We start from the raw sequence: 16,513 nt of genomic DNA, 5'->3' as shown, positions 1-16,513 counted from the left end.
ACTGCATATTGCGTGACCCAAGTCCTTTATAATCTCACAGAGCTGTCATGCTGTGCAAGTCATACAGGCCTAGGAGGCAAAATGCAAATCGAAATGTATGGGTTTTAACTGCAGTTATTTATAAAGTGGTGAGCTTTCCCTAGGGGGGCATTATTTGACTCGAATTCAGACTGTTTTCAGAGCAGGTGCTATTTGATTCCCATGTCTGAGACATTGGAAGTTTACTGGTATGAGTGGGAAGTTGGGAAGCAAATAGGCCTACTCAGGGCTCTAAAATGCAACCATTTTAATTGCATATGCGCCTAAATATTTGCGAGCACCAGTGCGCCTAGAAAAATGAAGGATTCTTGCTTTATTACCTCAAATATGTTTCATTGTGCTCCTAAATTTCTTTGTGTGAGCCTTCAATTTAGGCGCACACGTGCTTCTTATTAAAAAAAAGTTAGCGTAGAGCCCTGCTACTGCTTAATGGAAGTAAGCAATTAAGTTGTTTCATGGAACTCTGCCACTGGTGTCATAAAGTTGTCAATACCTTCACGTCTCCTGTCAGATTCAAACTACCCAGGTAACTAACATTGATTTGATAGAGTATTAGAAATCAATATTTTACTATTTGAATAATTTTTTTGTAATTTTACAGCACTGATCCATATTTTGCTTTGTGAAAGCAGGTAGACGTCTTGTGAAAGCATTAGAATGGAATCTCAGACATTGATGAGGAGTTAGTTATGTCACCATAAGGTTTGTGTACCAGGTGACTTAAGGTGACATCAGAATTGTGGAAACTCCGGTGACTTGACTAAACATAGATTAGAGAAATGGAAGACTTTACATAGCTTTATTTGCCAGTACTTTTCCACTCTGCAAGGGAAAAAGTGCAGAAGGCTGCAAAGGAGGCCACAGGGCTAGATGACCAAACCTCAAGCAGGAAATGCTTGCTCATGTAAAGGGTCTCCTCATCCACCTGTATTGCCATATCATAGACTAGTGATAGTGCAAGCTAGCATGCTAGCTGTTCCGGTAGACTTCCAGTCATTGTGTTTATGCTAGTTAGCATTGGCTCCAGGGTGGTGAATTTAATGCGCAAATGTTATCAGCCACATTTCTTTAAAACAACATATTAATGTGTTCTATACCTTTTCAAGCAGGCAAGGCCTCCATCTTTCTCTATTGTTTGAACCAGATATTGAACATATGCTGTACCCTACCTCGCTTTCACCACTGTAGTGTTGAAATTCTCTCTTCGAGATGACACACACACTCATGTATGTTTTTTTAAATTACTTATTTTTTTTAAATACATGTGGGCTTTGGATAAAAAATTTAAATGGCTCCCAAATGCTCTGTGTGACCACCCGCCTATGTCTACAAGCCAGCCTAAATCTACCAGCATTTGACTGTTGTTAATTTCCCATGCTGATTGGCTCACAAAACTACCTCTACCTTCATACTGGAACGCAGGAACATAAAATGTCTATCCATAGTTGCCAGAATCTTGCACTATCACTTTAGCCTATTTCTTCAGGTTATGTTAATGCAGTAGCAGTTAAGCCTGGGACAGAGGTTATCAAATTTTATTTGTCACTTGCGCCGAATACAACATGTGTAGGTAGACCTTACAGTGAAATGTTTACTTACAAGCCCTTAAAACCAACAATGCAGTTAATAAGAAATAAATAATAAGAAATCAAAGTAACAAATAATTAAAAAGCAGCAGTAAAATAACAAAAGCGAGGCCATATACAGGGGGTACCGGTACAGAGTCAATGTGCGGGGGCACCGGTTAGTTGAGGTAATACGTACATGTAGGTAGAGTTATTAAAGTGACTATGCATAGATAATAACAGAGAGTAGAAGCGGTGTAAAAGAGAGGGGGGGCAATGCAAATAGTCTGGGTAGCCATTTGCCGTGCGGTAGCAGAGAGAAGTCTATGACTAGGGTAGCTAGAGTCTTTGACAATTTTAGGGCCTTCCTCTGACACTGCCTGGTATAGAGGTCCTGGAGGACAGGAAGATTGGCCCCAGTGAAGTACTAGGCAGTATGCACTACCCTCTGTAGTTTCTTGTGGTCGGAGGCCAAGCAGTCACCATACCAGGCAGTGACGCAACCAGTCAGGATGCAGGGTGCAGCTCTAGAACCTTTTTGAGGACCCACCTTTTGAGGACCCATGAGGACCCATGCCAAATATTTTCAGTCTCCCGAGGGGGAACAGGTTTTCTTGGTGTGCTTGGACCATGTTCGTTTGTTGGTGACGTGGACACCAAGGAACTTGAAAGTCTCACTCAACCTGCTCCACTACAGCCCCGTCGATGAGAATGGAGGCGGGCTCAGTCCTCCTTTTCCTGTAGTCCACAGTCCTCTCCTTTCAATCTTAGGATGATAAATGTCCCATATTCAAAAGTCTGGAAGGCTGATGGATTGCAGGCTGAAAATATCAGATCCCTGAAAAAGTTATGACATGGCTGGATAAATCCACTGGGCAATTTGGCTCTGCATTGATTTCCTTTCATTGTGATTGCTGTAATTTTATTTTTTTTGGCTTTGTATTATTTGTATTACTGTGTTCATATTGTTATCATAATGGATGTTATTACAGTCTTGCCCTGGGGTGCATAAGCCATTTCCCATGGTTGTGTGGTTAGGAACCCAATGTACTGTAATTCTAACTTTATCCCACTGTTGATCACTCCCCTTTCCTTAGTCAGCAGGGGTCTAGTTTTACTGAGAAAGTCCTATTTTAAGCGCATCAAAAACTTTTTTGGTTCTTATTGTGCAGTTTGACACAGTCAATTTTCACATGTCTCCTAATTACAACTGTGCGGTGTGCGTGTGTCACGTGTCATTGAGATATCTTGTCTCAGTGCAATTGACTTGTTGATCATTTAAGATCTCTGGTACATGGAATTAGTCATTTTCCTGTGCCTTTTATGTATCAAGTGTCTTGGAGTAGTGTTGATCTAAGATTAGACCGGTCCCCCCTGTTCATGCAATCTATTCATTGTGATATCAATGGCAAAACTGATCCTAAGTCAGCTGTCCTACTCTGAGACGCTTGATGCATACGGCCCCTAATGTCACTCCCTTTCCTTGTCCCTCTTGAACTCCACTTATGATTGGGAGAATTAACATTTTTGAACAAAGCATTCTCTCTCCAGCCCACAACCTCCAAACAACAGCACGCGTCATAGCCTAATCTCTATATAGTTGACTGTACTAAGTTATGAGCCAGGCTACCTCTTAAGGACCTTTTCTTGCAAACAAGGTCATTGATATGATTATGCCCTGGCTTCAGTGAAGCACTTTGATAGTGATTGCCAGGAAAACTAGGCTGCCTTTGACGGAACAGACAGTGTTTCTAACGGTGAGTCTAGAATGGCCCAACGTGAACAGCCACCCTGTTGCAGTGCACTACTTTTGACCAGAGCTCTATAGGTCTTAGTCAAAAGTAGTGCGCTATAAACAAAATAGAGTTCCATTTGGGTCGTACAGATCTCCTCTGCTATAGCTGTCTGAATGAAAAGGCGCATCTCCTTCAACAGAGACACACAGAGCCAATGTTTGACTCACGCCAAGCTCTCTGTAAGCTGAAACCATTGACCACCTGGAATATCAAAGGGATTGAAAAGGGTAAAGCTTTCTGTTGATGTTCTCTTCGACAGGAATACATTAGGAAACATTATTCAGAGTAGGTTATACAGCATGCACCAGCATCTGATTCCTCACAATCAGTTAGTTTAATGCTGGCTGCCAGTTATCTTGAAATGGGTACAAAAAATCCATATTATGCAGTACAATGATCATACCAGACTTTGATGTTACACCTCTTGGTGCTGCACCACCACCAGCCCTGTCTGTCCTTGTTTCCTGTCTGTCTCTACTGTACCCAAAGGCTCCTGACCTGCAGGTATGGGTCCTCCTGCAGGGATAGGGCGCGTGGCCCCAGTCACGCGCCATCACTTATCACAGCCTCTTCTCAACAGTAGCAAGCCCTTATCTGGCCCTTATCAGACAGTGGTTGTAATGACCTTGGGGGTGGTGAGGAATTACAGTAGGACTGGAGTCCTCCCCGACAGGGACACAGTAACAAGACACGTGACTAATCATGGTTAGGGGCCCTGTGTCTAAGTCTGAGCTTGTGCTGACAACCTCAGCCTTTAGGCAGGAATCAAAGATGAATTATCATCTTTCTAACCAAACAAGGAAGCTGTCATGACCTTTGTGTTTTGTGAGAGTAGTTTTATTGTGCTGTGTAAAAACAAGATGACTCATTGAGTTTAGCACTGACTTTGCTGACAGCATCTTTATTGAGGAAAAATGTACTTACTATGACTGATATGTGGTTGTCTCACCCAGCTATCTTCAGATGAAGGCACTAACCCAAGTCGCTCTGGATAACAGCGTCTGCTAAATAACTCTTTAAAAAAAATATTGAAATATATTTAAAGGTTTGTTTTAACATGCACTTACATCTTTCTGTCTTTCCCAGGTTATGCTGCCCAAAAGCTATCTGAGTCCGAGTGAGAAAGAGAAGGGCTGAATCCACACCGTTCCCTAAACCTGTTAGCTATCCAGACAGCCACAGCACCAGCACCCATTCCACAGAGGAGAGGAGCCATGAGCAACCCCAATGAACCCAGCAATGTCACAGACGCCTTGGCATCAGTCATCCACATTGTAAGTCCATTCATTCACACTGTGATACAAGTTCAGTAAGTCAGGTCATCCTAACAAACATTTTCCACACAATGCAAACAAACACAGACATCAAAGAGACCTGTGATTTGACAGTCATTGACATCAGTAAGAAATTGCGTGTCAACATACAGTACCAGTCAAAAGTTTGGACACTCCTACTCATTCAAGGGTTTTTCTTTATTTGTACTATTTTCTACATTGTAGAATATTAGTGAAGACACTGAAATAACACATATGGAATCATGAGTAACCATAAAAAGGGTTAATCAAATCAAAAATTGAGATTCTTCAAAGTAGCCACCGTTTGCCTTGATGACACCTTTGCACACTCTTGGCATTTGTCTAACACTTTTTTGGTTCCTACATGATTCCATATGTATTTTTGTCATCGTTTTGATGTGTTCACAATTATTCTGCAATGTAGAAAATAGTTAAAATAAAGAAACTTTTGAATGAGTGTGTCCTAACTTTTGACTGGTACTGTACATTGATATATTATATAGCTCCTGACTATATATTGTGTTAGTTTATGCTAATTGAATATTCTCATAAAACAGCAGTGGTCCTCTGTGAGAAAGGCATTCATCTGATCTCTGATTGCCAAACGTCCTTGTTTCTTTGTACACGTGACACACATTCTCTCTATGCTAGAGTTCTGCTTCGTCAGCCTCTCCAGTTCACTGTGTTTTGGAATGGGAGTGTGTTTTTTGGTTTGTGCCGTTCCTCTCAGAGCAGGGTATATACAAATCCATGCCCTCACTGGGATTAAAACCCCTGACTCCAGGCAGGTTTAGGGATATTTTTATTAATTCTGACTTCTGAATTGAAACATGAAATGTTTTTCAAACCATTTCCCTTGGGCCCCATTTGAGAAGTGCCTGCTGCCCTTATACGACCTTATGGGGTGGAGATTGGCTTGGGGAATCAAGTATGTCGAAGGTTACACCAAGCCAAGCAATTTCCTTCCACTTTTCTTAAGCCAGCGTCTATTTAGAAATGACGCTGTACTAGGACCAAAATATCTTGTTGTATTTCCAGGCCTTTCCAGTGCCCGGTTTGTAATGTGGGGCAGAATGGGCACTCCAACTTAACATATTGGCATCAGTACTTTTAGAAGCTCGGCGCTAAAGCATCTCTGTGGTTTAGGCTCAGAACAGAGGCCAGCTGGTCAAGGTCAATGGTTAAAACTAAATTCCAGGTCCCTGGGGTCCTCTCAAAATAACAATCTGAAGAAGATGAGTAAGTTGCTTTGGGTAGTGTTGAGAGATGCCGTGAGGGTCATTCAAAGAAAGAAAAAATGTTTTCTGGGCAATCAATGAGGAATAAATACACGTCCTCTTTATGGTTTCTTCAAATGATTAATTGAGATTGGATACAGAGTTTATAGCAGATCTTTAACCTTTACACAACAAACAAAAATGAAATGAGCATGAGCATCCATTTGTGACCCACACAAACATTCTCCCACGACCCTCTTAAGCATGCATGCATGCACACGTACAGTAGACTCAAACACATGCACCACCACACACAGTGCAAGAGCGGTAGATACTAGAACGTCACTCACTGCTCAACCACTTCAGGAAATTCCTGCTTTCCCTGAGCTATGCAATTTTTTTTTCAGTCAGCTGCTTCCTATCCCATGTTACACAATCATGTGGCTGTGGCACTAGACAACCCCCCCAGGACTGGCCTACTGCCTCTTAGTAGGTGGACTCTCCAAGACATAAACAACTAAGAGTGAAAGGACGCTCATGTCCTGAATACCTCCCTGTGTTATAATGTAGCGGTAGTTCTGTAGTTGAATTGTAATGTCCCTGCTACACATGTCTGAGTTGCAGAGGTGCAATGCAAAACATGAACATATAGTAAGTTGTATGTACTCTGTGAGATGGACGGGTATCCCAGTGGCGGTAATGGCTAATTATGGCCTACAGATTTATCTACCGTATGTCTGGTTAGTGTGACAAGTCTGCTGTTTTGTGACATTACACCGACCTTATTTAACCTTGGTAAATCTGGGCTCTCTAAACCTTTTCCTGTCCAAGGACAGATGGCTTGTTGATGGACGGCTTTGAGGGCTGTGATTTGAATAGAGTCTGCTGGTAATCAGATTCAGCCCATTAGTCAGTTCAATCAGTTCAATATAACTCCGTTACAAGGCTGGCAGCCATGAAGCGTCTTTATAATCTCTTACGGAGAATTCAGACGGTTGTCAGGTTGTCAATACATACCTAAGCTGCTATCCAATTGATGTGTTTACAACTTCATGGCTGCAGATGTTTTCTTTCTTGTACATCTGCATGAAGCTGATAGTTAAATTGACAAAAGACATGTAATTTTCCTTGCTTCCTTGCTCTTCTGAGTTAATAATTCACCGTTCAAACGATGAGTGATGAGTGTACATGCTTGTATGCAAGAGGGAAGAGAGAGTGTGTGCGTGTTTAAGGATAGTTTAGATAATCCTATTTGGATTTTGGAAGGGTCGGTCAACGTTGTGAAACTGGGGTTGATGTCCTCTTCCTGCCGCTAGGTACTGCCCTTTTGTCATGTGACTGGAGGCAACCGAAAGAGACCATAGACAGAGGTTGAAAATGTGATTACTGTGTGCGGCAGTTATTTTTACTTATCAAGCAAAAAATAAGGTCGCTAGAGATAATGCCGCGTGAGAAACAAGATTGGACTTTGATGGAGTTTCTTTACACAGCAGCAAAGGTGAGTTATGAGTTTGAACACAGGGTAACATACAGCAACAGAGTCACATGGGCATTGATTTCCTTTAGAAGCGCCTCATGTGTGTGGACATGAAGAGACTTTTCCTGTTCTATGTCTACATACCACGTGCACTATATTGGTTTTAAAGGCTGAACAAAAAATATAGTAGATATTTCTACACCTGACTTGTAGTAAAAGTGAACACAATGGGGTTCGAAACTGAATGAATTTGTCCTTTTTTCCCTGACAACATTTTGTTGTAATGTGTGCAACAAGTGAAACGTGAACTTTGCAAAGATTTGTTGCGACAACAACTACTAATAATAAAGAGTTGTTGCACTGTCCAATTCCAAAGGCGTCTGCGACGGTCTTGTTATTTTGTCAACAGCCCATTGACTGTTTGCTTGAGTTTGTGAATGGAGGACAACATTTCTTCTGATTTGTTGTCTTAATCAGTGATTTGCTGATAGTTACCCCTCGACTGTCAACAGATGGAGCACGCTAGATATCTCAGCAGGGGAATGTGGTCAGTCAGTGTCTTGTAAAACTCCTAGCTAATGGCTGCCAGAGCCATGTGTGAATAGTGTTGGACAGCTAGAAGTGGCAAGGCATGCGTCCTTAATGGCACCTTATTCTCTATGTAGTGCGCTACTGTGCAGGGAATAGGGTGCTGTTTGGGACACAGCTGTGGTGTGAGAGGATTTATACAATCAGCATGTTGTGAGTAACACCTCCCCTAGAAGTGACCCCATTAGAGAATAACTTTAGAGGAAGGCGTCTGGCATGACAAATCGCCAGCCTCTTTTGTTTGTCCTTCGTAAAGGGATTAGAATTAAGAGTCCCCGCACCCCGCACCCCAACCCCCTTCCTCCTCTCTAAGTCACAGTATGACAGTATCCAATGTCACTGGCTATCATCATGCAAGGGATATCACATTAATAATAATATATTTATATAGCGCTTTTTGTTACATGAAGAATATCAAAGGTGCTTTATTTTTTTAATAAAGAATGAAGTTAATTGATAGTTCATGGGCTGCATGGACAAAGATCTTCCACAGAGGCGGGTGCATGTCCAGATGACATCCGACTCGCACTAGGACTAGCTCCACTCCACTATCACTTAATCAGTGTGGGAAAGAAAGCTTTAGCATTGCTGGTCTACCCCTCAATAACGTTTAATGCATGGCCACCCTCGATTTTGTCAAGCTTACTTCCTCACGTTTCTCTGAACGTCAACAACTAAGAATCAAGGTCAGTGGTTGAAAATATTATTTGGTGGGCACTTTAATCAGACCTCAAAAGTGAAGGGAAGCAACTTTGAGGTACATTGGCCTGTTTACCCGGATGGTACCACTGGGGAGAAAGAGACAGTGGTCATATTTACACATAAGGCATTACCTTCAAAGACCTCTCCAACAGATGGACATGAGATCTCCTCGTCTGGCCTGCTGCTGCAGGAATGCAGTGACTCAACGGAGTATTACATGACCACTTACTACTCTATATCCGCCACTGTTAACCTGTCCTTCTGCTCTGAGTGTTGCTGACTGTGTGGGATTTCAGCCACCTCTCGGCTCCTCTAATCCTCTCTACAGCCTCTGTGTAAGTGACTAGCTGAGTACTCACTACACTCACTTTGCTTGTAACAAACCTAGTATAGTAGTATATAGTATAGTTTGCCTAATCTATCTGGTTTACTGTATTGGGGAACTCTAATTAGATATTAGAAAGCTTCCTCTGTATCTCTTTTCACTTTCCACACAGCAGATTTGATTTCTCTTCTTGTGTGTGATGTTTATTTTGCTAAAAGTTTTGTCTACCTACCTGGTTCCTAAGAAGGTCCTGAGCAGGCTTCCCCAAACCATCAGTACGACCAGGGTAACGCTTCAGTATGACAACTAACGGCCTGTGAGTGTTCATGGTACCTACAGAATCGTATCACCAACCTCACTTCAGGGCATTGTGGAGGTGACCTCCACTTTGACCTTCAAAGTGTTCTACAAGGCCTCGGCTTCACCCTGCCCCCCCCGGCTAAGCAATGTTAAGACAAAGGCAGAGCACACTGCATGTTCACATCTCCCCAGCTCATCTCCTATCTGATCACTTTAATTTTACGCTTCTAAGTCTTCCAAAGCCACATAACCATTGTGTGCCATTGTCCTCTAACAATCCATTGCGGTCTGAACATGTTCAATGTTTAACCCCAGAACAATAGCACTTGGTACTTAGTTACAACGCCTCAACCATTTCAGGACATTCAGGTGTTATATCCAATCTACGTTTGTTGTGGAAAAGCCCCATTTGCTGATTCAATGCGCATGTTCTCTCCTCCCACAGTACAAGGCTGAGAGAATGTTTGTTTCTGTAAAAAGAAAAATGTGAGTGAGAAAGTTAAGAGGGTCAAACCAAGACATCACCTCTCCCCGTTACCAATAACAGGGGTTGGCATTTTATTTTATACTTTTATTTAACTAGGCAAGTCAGTTAAGAACAAATTCTTCTTTTCAATGACGGCCTAGGAACAGTGCCTGTTCAGGGGCAGACCTTGTCAGCTCAGGGATTTGAACTTGCAACCTTTCAGTTACTAGTCCAACGCTCTAACCACTAGGCTACCCTGCCGCCCCGGCATGTCTTGGGGGTATGATCTTTGACCTTCTGTAACTTTCATTATTTATTCAGGATTATCCGTAAGCATGGTAGTATCCACATTAATGTAGACGTGTTTAGAAATATATTATATTCTTATTTACAATAAAAGTGATTCCAAAATGACAACATTATTTACCATTCATTTCTATTGGGCACAATATAATTTGAAACACAACCAAAACAAACTGCAAATGCATCCAACAAGTTTGTAGCATCTAGGGCTGTTACGGTGATCATATTACCGCCACGCCGGCAGTCACGAGTCACAACCGCAGTTAAATTCCACGTGACTGTTGATTCACGATAATTAGGCTACTCCAAAACTGCACTTGCTAACAGCCATTAAGTCACTAATGGCACTCTAATGGTCCCTCTAATCACTCTGATATAAATGCAAATGTATTCGAAAATCAAACACTTCATGATTTAATTTAATAATCTGCAGAGGTAACAATAGCCGAAACCAGCATTTTAGAAAAATCTGGCCCTGAAAACTTGCCTTGATTTGTTTTTTTTTTTAACTGTTATTTAACTACGAAAGTCAGCTAAGAACAAATTCTTATTTACAATGGTGGCCTACGGGGAACATGGGTTAATTGCCTTGTTCAGGGGCAGAATGACAGATTGGTGATTCGATCCAGCAACCTTTTGGTTACTGGCCCAACGCTCTAACCACTAGGCTACCTGAACCACGTCTTCCCATATGGACAGAAAAGAGCAGAAGATCGGAGCGATCCCATCAGATCCAGTTGGTCAAAAACAGGTAAAAACTGTTTCTAAAACATGGTCATGGATATGTTTTTTTTAAAAGCCAAACACAACGGCAGACATTTGGAAACTTTTTGGATTCAAGTCAAATGTGAGAGATCAGCTAATAAATCTGGATGAAGACATTTTCCGAATATGCGAGAAGAATGGTGATCTTCTTAAAGAAGAAACAGAACCTGAAAGCAAACCCCGGTACCCTTGATAGTGTGTGCCGACACCGATATGACCAGCTATATGGCAGAGAAGGAACCAGACACATCTGCTGACCCCCTGTCATGGTGGCGGGATATAACCACTCTCTCGTTTACCTTTATTGGCTCTGCTTGCCAAAAAGTATATGTGCATGTGTGCTACCAGCACTGTGTCAAGAGAGGGTGTTCAGCACGACAGGGAACATAGTTACCTCTCTCCGGTCTTCAATGAAGCCCGACAAATTAAACATGTTGGTGCTTCTTAATCGGAACCTTAAAGCCTAACGTTGGCCAGTGCTAGAGCCTAGCTCATCAGTCATTTGGGAAAAATATCCTTTCAATTTTATTCAGCGTTGTTCAATTATATTGTTAGTATAAAAAAATATAAAATAAAATAATAGCACTGGAATTATAAGCGTACCTTGTCTGTTAAATTACTAACCTGCTGCCATTGGCATGGCGCATAGCCAGATCAGTAACATACATAGGCTGACTCAGATTATGTTATTCTGTTCTTCTGAAATACATTTTCTTCATATTATGTTTTATAGGAAAGACCTGCCTAAAATAATGGTTTCATTGTGATGGTGTATAGGCTTTTAAATGTAGACGTTTCAAAGGTACGCATCAGGAGCTTGCATCTGTGGAACCCCTTTGTCAATTAACGGTCAATTACTGTGACACCAGAAGTTATTTGCATGACCGCCACAGCCCTAGTGTCATTACATGCTATAAATGTGGGACCAAATACTAAACTTTTGGCTACTTTATTTATAAAAATATTTAGGGGTGTCAATCATTTTGACCCCTCCCTTTTAAAGAAAAACATGTATTACTTGTTAGACAAAATCTCTTTCTCTGAGCAATTGTATTATACTGAACAGAATTATAAATGCAAAATGCAACAATTTCAAAGATTTTACAGAGTTAAAGTTCATATAAGGAAATCAGTCAATTTAAATTAATGAATTAGGCCCTGATCTATGAATTTCACATGACTGGGAATACATATATGCAATGGGCCTCAGGATCTCGTCACAGTATCTCTGTACATTCAAATTACCATTGATGAAAATGCAATTATGTTCATTGTCTGTAGCTTATTCCTGCCCATACCATAATCCTACCGCCACCAATGTTCACATCAGAAAATCGCTCGCCCACATCACACCATACACGTGGTCTGCGGTGGTGAGGCCTGTTGGATGTACTGACAAATCCTCTAAAACGACGTTGGAGGTGGCTTATGGTAGAGAAATTAACATGAAATTCTATGGCAACAGCTCTGATGGACATTCCTGCAGTCAGCCTACCAATTGCACGTTCCCTCAACTTGAGACATCTGTGGCATTGTGTTGTGTAACAAAACTGCACATTTTAGAGTTGCCTTTTATTGTCCCCAGCACAAGGTGCATCTGTGTAATGATCGTGCTGTTTAATCAGCTTCTTGAAATGCCACACCTGTCAGGTCATATTCTCTTGGCAAAGAAGAAATGCTCACTAACAGGGATATACAGTGCCTTGCGAAAGTATTCGGCCCCCTTGAACTTTGCGACCTTTTGCCACATTTCAGGCTTCAAACATAAAGATATAAAACTGTATTTTTTGTGAAGAATCAACAACAAGTGGGACACAATCATGAAGTGGAACGACATTTATTGGATATTTCAAACTTTTTTAACAAATCAAAACTGAAAAATTGGGCGTGCAAAATGATTCAGCCCCTTTACTTTCAGTGCAGCAAACTCTCTCCAGAAGTTCAGTGAGGATCTCTGAATGATCCAATGTTGACCTAAATGACTAATGATGATAAATACAATCCACCCGTGTGTAATCAAGTCTCCGTATAAATGCACCTGCACTGTGATAGTCTCAGAGGTCCGTTAAAAGCGCAGAGAGCATCTCGAAGATCAAGGAACACACCAGGCAGGTCTGAGATACTGTTGTGAAGAAGTTTAAAGCCGGATTTGGGTACAAAACGATTTCCCAAGCTTTAAACATCCCAAGGAGCACTGTGCAAGCGATAATATTGAAATGGAAGGAGTATCAGACCACTGCAAATCTACCAAGACCTGGCCGTCCCTCTAAACTTTCAGCTCATACAAGGAGAAGACTGATCAGAGATGCAGCCAAGAGGCCCATGATCACTCTGGATGAACTGCAGAGATCTACAGCTGAGGTGGGAGACTCTGTCCATAGGACAACAATCAGTCGTATATTGCACAAATCTGGCCTTTATGGAAGAGAGGCAAGAAGAAAGCCATTTCTTAAAGATATCCATAAAAAGTGTAATTTAAAGTTTGCCACAAGCCACCTGGGAGACACACCAAACATGTGGAAGAAGGTGCTCTGGTCAGATGAAACCAAAATTGAACTTTTTGGCAACAATGCAAAACGTTATGTTTGGCGTAAAAGCAACACAGCTGAACACACCATCCCCACTGTCAAACCTGGTGGTGGCAGCATCATGGTTTGGGCCTGCTTTTCTTCAGCAGGGACAGGGAAGATGGTTAAAATTGATGGGAAGATGGATGGAGCCAAATACAGGACCATTCTGGAAGAAAACCTGATGGAGTCTGCAAAAGACCTGAGACTGGGACGGAGATTTGTCTTCCAACAAGACAATGATCCAAAACATAAAGCAAAATCTACAATGGAATGGTTCAAAAATAAACATATCCAGGTGTTAGAATGGCCAAGTCAAAGTCCAGACCTGAATCCAATCGAGAATCTGTGGAAAGAACTGAAAACTGCTGTTCACAACTGCTCTCCATCCAACCTCACTGAGCTCGAGCTGTTTTGCAAGGAGGAATGGGAAAAAAATTCAGTCTCTCGATGTGCAAAACTGATAGAGACATACCCCAAGCGATTTACAGCTGTAATCGCAGCAAAAGGTGGCGTTACAAAGTATTAACTTAAGGGGGCTGAATAATTTTGCACGCCCAATTTTTCAGTTTTTGATTTGTTAAAAAAGTTTGAAATATCCAATAAATGTTGTTCCACTTCATGATTGTGTCCCACTTGTTGTTGATTCTTCACAAAAAAATACAGTTTTATATCTTTATGTTTGAAGCCTGAAATGTGGCAAAAGGTCGCAAAGTTCAAGGGGGCCGAATACTTTCGCAAGGCACTGTAAATACATTTGTGCACTAAATCATCTTTTTGTGCGTATGGAACATTTCTGGTATCTTTTATTTCAGCACATGGGACCAACATATTACAGTTTGTGTATATGTTTGTTCAGTGTAATATAATTTCCCCTTTTTTTGCATGCAATGTAGCTCAGTATTTGAAGTGTGTATATATATATATTTTTTACAGTCATTGCTCGTCTTTATCACGGGTGTCAATTTCAGACCCCACTGTGTATACAGTATAGTGTATATACCCCGAGTGTACAAAACATGAACACCTGCTCTTTCCGTGACACAGCATTCACCTGGTCAGTCTGTCCCTTATTGATGTCACTTGTTAAATCCACTTCAATCAGTGTAGATGAAGGGGAGGAGACCGGTTAAAGAGGGATTTTTAAGCCTTGTCACAATTGAGACGTGGATTGTGTATGTGTGCAATTGAGGGTGAATGGGCAAGGCAAAAGATTTGTGCCTTTGATGGGGTATGGTAGTTGGTGCCAGGTGCACAAGTTTGTCAAGAACTGCAATGCTGCTGGATTTTTCACACTCAACAGTTTCCCATGTGTTTCAATAATGATCCACCACCCAAAGGACATCATGCCCCATCCCACTCCAAGGCCTCTGACAGAGATTTAGGGTCTAAAGTACCTTGGTCAATATTGACACGTACCAAAGTTAAAATGAGGGAGGTGAATGCAAGGTATTGTTTGAGGACCATTCAAACACGGCTTGCCCTTTCAGGTGCTGTTGGTTTGTCCTCAGAGCGAGAATAAATGCAGAGTCTTGTTTATTCTAACACGGCACAATCATAAGAGAGAGGTTAGTGCCAGGCTGGGAGATACAGTTCCGATTAGCGCGTCACGTGGTCACAGGGAGAGGGCTCTGCTCATTCTTGTGTTTTTTTATATAGGGTGTTGCAATTCAGAGCCCCACAGTGTCGCCGTAGATGAGGGCATTGCCACTTGCCTCAAACACCACTCCTGACTCCCAACACTCATACCACAAGTCATCCCATTGAAACATGAGTCTGGTAAGTCCCTTAAATCACAAATAGAAGAGAAGGAGAGCATATTTTTTGTCTTTCTATTGCTGGTTCTTTTGCTGTAATGGTTTGTTATTGCACATGTTTTTGGTTGTGGGAAATAGTTTCACCTCGCTGGCAATCCCTTACACATCCTCTCTAGCTGTCGAGATTGACTGTTAACCGCTGTGCACAGTAACAGGCTAAAAGCTGTCTTTACTACTGGAGTCCCTAGTGAGTGGGGATGTTTTTCAGGTAGACTTGGCTGTCATTTTCTAACTAAACTTTGATGCTTTATTGAAAAATAGTATGTGGTTAAGATTGGCAGCAGTCTTGGATGAAGTGCCCATCAACTGGAATTCATGTGTTGATTGTATTGGAAAGGACTACAGACTATCAAAACTTTCAAGATTTCGATTGTAGCTTACACATCCAAAGACTGGAGACTGTCACAGAAAGCAACTCTCAAATGTGTTTTTAATGGAGGTCACTGAGGTAAGGGTGAGGGTTTAATTAACATAAAGGGGTTCCACACATGCAAGCTGCTGATGAGTGCCTTTGGAACATCTACATTTTATAAGTGTATTATAAACAGGTTGGTTCGTAGTCTGAATGCCGATTGGCTGACAGCCGTGGTATACCACGGGTATGACAAAACATGTATTTTTACTACTCTAATTACGTTGGTAACCGGTTTATAATAGCAATAAGGCACCCTGGGGGTTTGTGATTTATGGCCAATATACCATGGCTAAGGGCTGTATCCAGGCACTCCGTGTTGCGTCGTGCATAAGAACAGCCCTTTTCCGTGGTATATTGACCATACCTCCTCGGGCCTTATTGCTTAAAGAAATCAATTTAATTGCCTGTACACCATTACAATAAATCTGTTATTTGATTTTAGGCAGGGCATTTTAGCTCGTACACACATGGAGTGGTTATTCTGTGTTCAGCTTAAAAATGATTATTTGAAACAGGTTATATGTTTGAGTTATTTGGCAACTTGAGTTGTGAATGATACAAACCTTAATGTCTTATGAAATGAAACAAACACGGGCTGCATGATTCCACTCTATTGATAATGTAAAAAAGGGGGAAAAATGTCTTGTCTTAGTGTAATTGCCTATTATGTGTGAAATTTGTTTTGATTTAAAATGGCCAATATCAGCTGGGCAGGCTAAACACCACCACCACCACCACCATTTTATATAATGATTAAGCTGTTTATAATTTAGCATACACACAATTTTTCTTTCTTGAGACAACAAAAAGTAGCATGGTGACATCAGCATTGTGACAAATAGTGGCTGTAGGCTACATATATAGACATTTTTGTAT

The 16,513-nt window shown here is 41.4% G+C and overlaps 1 protein-coding gene across 25 annotated transcripts in view; it reads left to right on the top strand.

Moving 5' to 3' along the window:
- Positions 1-16,513, top strand: part of LOC110489906 (anion exchange protein 2) — an 81,499-nt gene that overhangs the window by 37,210 nt on the left and 27,776 nt on the right. For 12 of the 25 annotated variants that reach the window (XR_016486630.1, XM_090199767.1, XM_090199769.1 and 9 more), the window contains one exon: positions 4,487-4,674. Coding sequence is in view for 22 of the 25 variants with exons in the window: in XM_090199767.1 (XP_090055893.1) it covers positions 4,615-4,674 (60 nt within the window). In the remaining 3 variants the exon portion in view is untranslated. Of the gene's footprint in view, positions 1-4,486; positions 4,675-7,241; positions 7,411-15,064; positions 15,185-16,513 lie in introns of those variants that run through there. The other 13 variants (XR_016486631.1, XM_090199776.1, XM_090199775.1 and 10 more) reach the window with 4 other exon arrangements.

The sequence above is a fragment of the Oncorhynchus mykiss genome, chromosome 15 (genome assembly GCF_057628025.1).
Source record: "Oncorhynchus mykiss isolate SJ-2025 chromosome 15, ASM5762802v1, whole genome shotgun sequence".
NCBI lineage: Eukaryota > Metazoa > Chordata > Actinopteri > Salmoniformes > Salmonidae > Oncorhynchus > Oncorhynchus mykiss.
Note: the sequence above shows the minus strand (reverse complement) of the source record. Positions and strands in the feature narration are given on the sequence as shown.